The 9,349-nt window shown below is 40.9% G+C and overlaps 1 protein-coding gene across 3 annotated transcripts in view; it reads left to right on the top strand.

The window, feature by feature from the left end:
• The first annotated feature begins 250 nt into the window (after positions 1 to 250).
• Positions 251 to 9,349, top strand: part of LOC113636577 (regulator of G-protein signaling 3-like) — a 41,678-nt gene continuing 32,579 nt past the window's right edge. For 2 of the 3 annotated variants that reach the window (XM_047809107.1, XM_027136758.2), the window contains exon 1: positions 252 to 714. In XM_047809107.1, the coding sequence (XP_047665063.1) occupies positions 592 to 714 (123 nt within the window). In that variant the 5' untranslated portion in view covers positions 252 to 591. Of the gene's footprint in view, positions 715 to 9,349 lie in introns of all 3 variants that reach the window. The other variant, XM_047809108.1, reaches the window with a different exon arrangement.

The following is a 9,349-nucleotide window of genomic DNA, read 5'->3' as shown; positions in this document are numbered from 1 at the left end:
GATAGGATCCTATAAACATAAAATAAATCAATCAATAAATCAATAAATAAAGTGCATGGCATGTGTTTGAGTCTCAGGATCAAATGAGCCACAAAGGAAAAGCAAGCATGGAGAGAGTGCTGGAGATAGCGAGTGAAAAAAAGTGTCTATGAGAGAGATAATGAGTGTGAGAGCTAGAGAGGGAGTGTGTGAGTGAGAGAGAGAGAGAGAGAGAGAGAAAGAGAGAGAAAGAGAGAGGTAGGGAGTGCGAGGGAGTCTCGCTGCATTGTGTCCCAGGCTGAATGCGGCCCTTTATGAGGAACGCTTAAAAGGACATTGCGGCCGGACCGAGCCGCTGTCTCCACAGCAACAGCCCAGGAGCGCGCAAAACTCAGAGATAATGGACTGAGAGAGAAAAGAGGAGTGGAGTTCCTTCTCTCCGCGCCGCTTCCTTCACGGAATTCCCTCTGTCTAAGCTCAGACAGAAAGACACTCAGAGAGCGACAAAGCTACTAAGACCTGTGGACAAACTTGTGTTTTTCTACTTTGCATGTGCGTCTGTGTGGAAAAGAAGAAGAAGAGGAAGAAGAAGAAGAAAGCACAGATGCAGAGATGTTCTCCAAGGGTACAGTCTCAGCCCGTGACTCTTTTGTCTTTATCCCCTCAGAGGCTGCTCCAGCGAACCATGCTGCTTCTCCCGACACCACCAGCCCGGAGATAATGCAATGCCTATCGGTAAGTCAACACTTTTTTTTACATTCTATTTATTTATTTATTTATTTTTTACAAAAATTTGACTTTGTTTAAATTTTGTGTTTGTGTTTCTGTCCTGACGTGGCCTCAGTTTCTTTTTGTCTATCTCACAAATGTGCACGTTTCAGATAATGCACCTGAACATACAGTACGTGATGGACTTATTTCCCTTTTTTTTTGTGCATCTGCAAATTTTTTTTTTTTAAAAAGCGAAATTCATTTTCACACTTTAGGTGCGAAAGTGTAAAATCCGCCACACACCTCGTCTGACAGTAGCGTAGTGTGAGAGCGTAACACTTCACGATCACCTCACAATGAAACAATACAATACCTACACTAAAAGCTTCGCTAGATCTATATCGATGTTTAGAAAAGGAGTAAAATGACCAGGAAGTTGAGGCCGATTTCACGCTGGTCCACACTCTGGGCTCGGTTGGGGGGCGGGGCTAATAATCGCAGGTTTGCTTTCACATTTCATTTTGCAACAATTGTGTTTGCAAAATGATTTAATCTGCTTTAAATGATTTCTTTTGTACATACACTAAAGACCATCCCTTTTGTAATGCACCACGTCTCACTGTGCACGAACACCTTCATCGTATATTTAAGTAGAAATTTAGCTTTTCTGCTTTTCTTCTTTTTTTTTTCCCGCCATGTTCTAGCAAAACATTGTGACAAAATCAAAGCTCTAGTTTTCCTGAAAATCTGCTTTCATATCTCTATAACTGCAGAAAACATTTTCCCAAACCATCACCAATCTCAACAGGAAGTGATGTCACAGGTTGAACTAGTCATTTTATTTCAAACACCTACAGCACGTCGTTCGTCATCACATAAACGGACCGGAAGAACCAAATTTCTATTGCTTATGGTCTCCACCCCTCCCCCCACTCCAACCCTATGCTACTAGCATTCTAGGACGCTAGCAAAGGCGGTTACTTGAAAGTGCCTTCTAATCAGAGTGCAAAACTATTGGTACCCTTGGGTATTCTGGATCACCTGAGTCCACTTCCTGTTACATAATGCTACCTGTATGAGTACAAGGAGCTCTCTGATGTTAGCGGTGATGACATCACTTCCCTATAAACATGACTGAATCTTAAAGCAGGTTTACAGAACATAAGAAACACAGTACAAAAAGTTTCATATTATACAAAAGATGAATAATATACAAAAGTTCAAAATTAATATTAGACTTATATTTAAATGTGTGAGGGGCATGTTTGCATGTTCTCCCCGTGCCTCGGGGGTTTCCTCCGGGTACTATGGTTTTCTCCCCCGGTCCAAAGACATGCATGGTAGGTTGATTGGCATCTCTGGAAAATTGTCCATAGTGTGTGAGTGTGTAAGTGAAGGAGAGTGTGTGTCCTGCGATGGGTTGGCACTCCGTCCAGGGTGTATCCTGCCTCGATGCCCGATGACGCCTGAGATAGGCACAGGCTCCCCGTGACCCGAGAAGTTCGGATAAGCGGTAGAAGATGAATGAATGAATTTAAATGTGTTTGTATTTATCCCTAATGAACAAGTCTGAGGTGACTGAGGTGAGGAAAAACTCCTGTAGAACCTTGACAGGAATCAGACTCAAAAGAAATCCTCATCCTCATTTGGGTGACACTGAAGGGTGTGATTATAAATATACAGTCCAACAATTGTGTATTAATGAGGAGGTTGTTGTCCTTTAAAAACAGCCATAATGTCATGTGTGTCATGGATAAATATATCAACTTTGGAACAAACACCTTTTACATTATTTTATTTAAAACCCATGAGATCGCACTGGATTTTTATCAGGCAGTGTTATGTAATGAGCCTGATATAAAGCGGACATTGCTGGTTAGAAGTGACGCTTTGATTCGCTTTGTCTCAGTTCAGGCCTTTCCCAGGATTACAGCTGATTTCATTTAGCAATTAACGAACTCCAATTTGTGTATGAATGGACTTTTTCACTCGCTTGATCCGACGCCACAGCATGCGAGCATGAACTTTTGTGGAGTTCATTGCAGGGACTGTGTGTGTGTGTGTGTGTGTGTGTGTGTGTGTGTGTGTGTCTGTCAGAGTAACAGAATGAGCCCTGGAAGCTTACTTTGTTGTTAAAGTTTCATGTTGTCTTTCTAAACCCTTCGTCCTTCGATCTGCCCTCTGAGATCGGTTCGGGCTGATGAAGGAGGTTCAGCGCATGAGTCAGGAGCTGAGGGTCTCTGCTGACTCGCTGTCCTGCGTTCCAATTCACCTCCTACTTAAAGCTCTTAACTCCACTCGGTACTGGAGTGAGGGGTTGTGGCAAAGAAACCCCACTGGTTTTGTTTCCATTTAACCAAGAGAGCTTTCTAGATGGGATCGGCACCATAAAACGAGTACGCGAGATGGTTGCCTCATCTTCGGGAGCGATGTTTGTGTACGCTCTTAAATATTAATGCTGCATTATTTATGATAGCGCAGTGTCAGCATAAACAGGGGAAGTACAGGACTAAACAATTCACGTCAGGTCACATCCTTGTGCACGATGACGGTTATTGAGTGGTAACATCGTTAGTGTTCAAATCTTCAACGCTGTTGGTCACCTTTATACCTAAAGAAAGGTCAGTTTACTGGATTTTCTGGATTAGTAAATAATTATTTTTCACCTTGAGATGCAGAAGTTAGTTAGTTAGTTAGTTAGTTAGTTAGCTGATCGTGGAGGTTTCGTATCTGATGCGGCATTTATTTTGCCAGATGTACAGAAAGCATGCAGCTTGAGTTGAGTGTTTGAGTTCAATCCCAGAGATTTATAGTGCATGGTTTGAAGCCTTGTAATAAGATGAAGGATCATTTGTCATGTGTTAGGGTGTGGTGGTAAAGCTGATGGGTATCTGCATTGATCCAGAGCTCAGGATACCGTCTGCGTCCTGACTTCCCCATTATCCCCGTGTCCGTGTGCGTTTCCTCTGGGTTCTCCTGTTTCCTTTTGTTAAAGCTTAAGGCTTTTCAGACCTGAAATGTCACTCCCTCAATCTGAGCAAGAAGATTTCTGTCAGGACCACTTTGTCAAAAGAGAATTTATTAGACGATAGCATACAGTTAGTTTTGGCCGTATGGTTCTGTTCTGGGCAAGAATCCACGCGCCCGTCCGTGTGCATGCATGAACCGAGCGGGGAGAGCAGCAACTAGAAAATAGAATAGACCCTGATATAACAGAACCATTAATCATGCAAAGAGTTTTTTTTTTTTAAAAACAATAAATAAATAAATAAATAAATAAATAAATAAATAAATAAATAAATAAATAAATAATTAGAGGGACAGAGAGAGAAAAATATGTGGAGATTTATGACGTAAACTGGTACAACGAACACAGGTTCCGGCATGGTGGAGTCGGGGTTGGAGGAGTGAGTTTGTACACCATCATTAGTATCATTCTTATTAATGTTTTTCTTAATGTTTAGCTAGCTTACTAGGCTACTGTCAGGAATGTTTAGATTCAGCTATTTAGACTGACTTCCTGTTTCAGAAGGATTTACACAACGTCGACTTCAAATCCCAGCTTAGAATGCAGAGTAGATGATCCATTTTCAGGCCTTTATTTATCAAACAATTTTAATTACAATTCGAATCCTTTCCATTGATTCTTGAAGTAAAACCTTTCATTCACATAATTCTCTTTCTTCAAAATCAAATCACTGCATTTTGATGTTCTTCTTTGGTTCTTAAGCCTGTTTTGCTCTAGCTGTATATTTGAAGAGCTCGCTGTATAAAAACTGTACCAGTGTATGTTATGACATTTTAATAGCAGAGGCTTCATGACGAGATTCAGTTCAGCTCACACGCTCTTCTAGATGTGACAAGACACTGTACATGGACATGATTTAGCCTGAGGCATATACAGTAATCTGTATCTAGTCATAAACGCTAACCAATCACTGTGATGGAAATTGTTAGAGATTGTTATGTTGGCACATGACATTAAGGGTGGTCTTGATTTTATTTTGTCTTCTAATCCTAACATGAAGGGAGCTATGCTCATCAAAAGCTAGCTAATAAAATGTAATAAAATGTTAATGTAATAAAAATGCCAGCAATTTAGAGATTTTTTTCAGTAATGTTGACCTACAGTCACCGATCTAAAAATAAACGAAGAAGAACCGGCCTGAGGTGAAGAAAATCCTGCTAAAACCAGCAAACCTGATCAGCAGAAAGATGCTTGACCAGTCTGACCAGCATGTACTAGTCTGACCAGAAAGAACCAGTTTGATCAGTTCTGACCAGCTAGAACTTACTTGACCAGTTATATCCAGGCTGTAAAAAAACATTTTTCAGAATCAATTGATTAGAACCAGCATTACCAGTTAGAACCAGTCTAATTAATTAGAACCAGACTAAACAGTGAGAACAAATCTGTCTGGATAGAAACAGTCTGACCAGCTAGAGCCAGTCTGATCATCTAGAACCAGTATGATCAACTAGTTCCAGAATGATCAACTAAAACCAGCATGACCATCTAGAACATGTCAAACCAGCTAAAACCAGCATGACCATCTAGAACATGTCAAACCAGCTATAACCAGCATGACCTTCTAGAACAAGTCAAACCTGCTAGAACCAGCATGACCAGCTAGAACAAGTCAAACCACCTAGAACCAGCATGACCATCTAGAACAAGTCAAACCACCTAGAACCAGCATGACCATCTAGAACAAGTCAAACCACCTAGAACCAGCATGACCATCTAGAACATGTCAAACCAGCTAAAACCATCATGATCATCTAGAACATGTCAAACCAGCTAAAACCATCATGACCATCTAGAACATGTCAAATCAGCTAGAACCAGCACGACCAGCTAGAACAAGTCAAACCTGCAAGAACCCATTTTTTCCTGAATACCAGTTGATTAGAACCAGCACTGCCAGTTAGAACCAGTCTAAATAATAAGACTGAACAGTGAGAACAAACCTGTCTGGATAGAACCAGTCTAATCAGCTAGAACCAGTCTAATAAACTAGAACCAGCATGGACAGCTTGCTCTAGCTGGTGCAAGCTGTCCATGCTGGTTCTAGACCCAGCAGAACCAGCTAGAACAAGTCAAAGCAGTCTGACCAGTGAGAACAAGGCTGCCTTGATAGAACCGGTCTGAACAACTAGAACCAGCATGACCAGTATGAACCAGTCTAACTCAGTAGAACCAGTCTGACCAGTTAGAGTGTCTGAAATCCATCTAAAACCATTGACAAGATTATACTTTTTTTTTCCAGCAGGATAATAAACTTTATAATGCTAACACAAGGCAACTTGACAAAGCTACTTAACAAACTACAAGCCAACAATGATTTTGTTGCTTACAATCTTGTATATTTTAAACCACCATAAATAATTGAAGCAAAGGCAGCCATGTGTTGAACACAGTAAATTCTGTCTTCATGCCTATATTTCTATTTTAATGTCAGTCTCGCTGTAACGCGTCAGCCTGTAATGCGTCTCGGTGGCAGCTCGCATGGTTTAGTGAAGTGGAACTTGTCTCTGCTTTGATTTGCTCTTCTATTCAGGTCAGCTTTATAGACTCGCTTCTTTTCACCGGGTCTCTAGTCCACAAAAAAACAGGGTCTGTGGATCACCCGACTAAAGAAAGGCGAGCTCAAGGCTGTGTCCGATCCCTCCTTCTGCCAGGCTTTTGAGAGCTTCAGGGCTCTTTTTTCATGCCGGGGCTCGTTAAAGGCCACCCTCCTCCCTCGTTTTTCTCTCAATCTTTATGAATAGACAATAAAAAAGGAAGAAAAAGAGCTCTTGAATAGAGTTAGTGCCAGTCCCCGATGCCACTCGATGGGTTTTTATAAGCAGCGAAAAACACGATTTTTGTGATTTTGTTGGATGCTAACGCTTTGGATGTTAACATATAAATGAAAAAATACATTTCAGGGTGTGTTGTTAAGGGGAAATAATTAATAATGTTGGTTATTTATGTTAGGATTACACACTAAAGTATACGTACGCTATTTTAAATTATTTTAGCTTCTAGTCACGTTTAATGCTCCAGTTCCCGTTATCGCTTACTTTATAAAGTAGCAGCTACTAACAGACGTTCTCTTACCAGCCTTTCTTGATTCTAACTCCATAAACGCTAAACAAACATTAGAAATATCAACGTATGCTTTTTAAAACTGATATTTTCTATTCGTGTATTTTTATACCATCAGAATCGAGAACTTCACAGCACGGTGCTGTAAAACACGAGAAACCCGGCGGCGTTCAAAATCCTCTGCGTTGTCAGTGTAGATTCTTCTTCAAATATTATTATTACACGTTTTGTTCATAAATAAAGAATATGAAAGGGCTTCTGAAAGTATGCATGGGGAAGAAAAACACGCTCGGCTTAAATAATGCATGGACTGTAGTTTCGTGCATGAGGTTTTTAGGGTCGAAATGGTTTGAGGTTCAGACGTTTAAAGCGACGACGGCGACGGTGCGAAGGATTCGGCGTGTTATTGATTCGATTACAGAGACGCTCGTTATCAGGTGTGGAGCTCTGACTGTCATCTCGCTGCTGTGTGTATAGTTCTAGGCGGACGTTCATAAATATTGCAAACTCTCGGCGTATGCATCTCTGTCTCTGTGGAAACTCACAGTTCTGTGTTTTTCCCCTCGGGTCGATAACATCACAGTGTTTTGCTTGTTTTTAAAGTGCGTCAGTTTGTGAGACGAACGAGTCAGATCTGTACGGCTGAAGCTTTCCAGGTCGCTCTCTGTGTTTGAAGTCGGCTTGTGAGACTCTTCATTGAGTCGAGTGTCTGGCTGTCAAACAGGAGGCTGGATGGGAAAAGAGAGAGAGAGAGAGAGAGAGAGAGAGAGAGAGAGAGAGAGAGAGAGAGAGTGTAGTCTTCTGAACTTCTGCACACAGCAAGTACGAAAAGAGGAGAATAGAAGGACAGACAGGAAGAGAGAAATGACAGAAATGTGGCACTGTGTAATTTTCTGCCAGAGTTTAAAGAGAAGTTATTTGATGAGAGATCAAGTCCTGGATTGTGGAACATTTCTGGAATAGTTTTCGACTAAAACGAAAGAAATAGAGATCGGTTCTGAATATTCAGCACATATAATAGCATGTAACACTAAAAAATCAATCAAACAAACAACAACAACATGCGACGAACTTTCAGTCAATCTCGTTGACATCTTTTCTCCATGTCTCGGTCAGTCGTGTTGCCAGGTATTTCAGAAAACTTCCGTTATGCGTATGTTTCCGAGTGGTGGACTCGGAGGAAGAAGTGATGGGAAAAGGGTTGGAACTGAAATCTTTCAGCTTCATTCTGTTCACTTCTACTAAATCACTGTCTAGCATCTCGTTCTCTTGGTACACATTCATAATAAAAATAACAATTTCATCAGATGTTCATTATAAACGGATGAATGGTTGTCTCTGTGTTTACTATGAAAATGATATCTAACTTATCTAATAAAATCAGTAGACCTAGAGCATTAAAAATATAATAATCTCTGCTCAGTGTTGGCTTAATTAAGAAAAAAGAATAAAACTTAATATTTATATGACATTACTCCAAGTGTTCGAGTCACTTGGAGTAAAAGCATTTGGTGGATGTGAACCTTCTTTTCTGAAAAACAGTGTGGTATTTTTATCTTTTATTTCTAGTTTTAGAAAATTATGTAATAATGCATCAGCTTAGTTGAGTAAAAAATCATTTGTAACTAATTAAACTCTGTCAGCTACAGACGCTTACTGACACACACTTACTGACACGCACTTACTGACACACACTTACTGACGCACACTTACTGACACACACTTACTGACACACACTGCGACGCACTTACTGACACGCACTTACTGACACGCACTTACTGACACACACTTACTGACACGCACTTACTGACACACACTTACTGACACACACTTACTGACACACACTGCGACGCACTTACTGACACGCACTTACTGACACACACTTACTGACACGCACTTACTGACACACACTTACTGACACACACTTACTGACACACACTTACTGACACACACTGCGACGCACTTACTGACGCACACTTACTGACACGCACTTACTGCCACAGACTGCCACACACTTACTGCCACGCACTTACTTCCACACACTTACTGACACACACTTACTGACACACAATTACTGACACACACTTACTGACACACACTTTCTGAAACTGACACTTACTGACACACACTTACTGACACACACTTACTGACACACACTTACTGAAACAGACACTTACTGACACACACTTACTGACACACACTTACTGAAACTGACACTTACTGACACACACTTACTGACACACACTTACTGACACACACTTACTGAAACTGACACTTACTGACACACACTTACTGAAACTGACACTTACTGACACACACTTACTGAAACTGACACTTACTGACACACACCTACTGACACACACTTACTGACACACACTTACTGACACACACTTACTGACACACACTTACTGAAACAGACACTTACTGACACTTACTGACACACACTTACTGACGCGCACTTACTGGCATACACTTACTGAAACAGACACTTACTGACACACACTTACTGAAACAGACACTTACTGACACTCACTTACTGACATACACTTATTGAAACAGACACTTACT

The sequence above is a fragment of the Tachysurus fulvidraco genome, chromosome 26 (genome assembly GCF_022655615.1).
Source record: "Tachysurus fulvidraco isolate hzauxx_2018 chromosome 26, HZAU_PFXX_2.0, whole genome shotgun sequence".
Taxonomy (NCBI): domain Eukaryota; kingdom Metazoa; phylum Chordata; class Actinopteri; order Siluriformes; family Bagridae; genus Tachysurus; species Tachysurus fulvidraco.
This window is presented reverse-complemented; position numbering and strand designations above follow the sequence as displayed.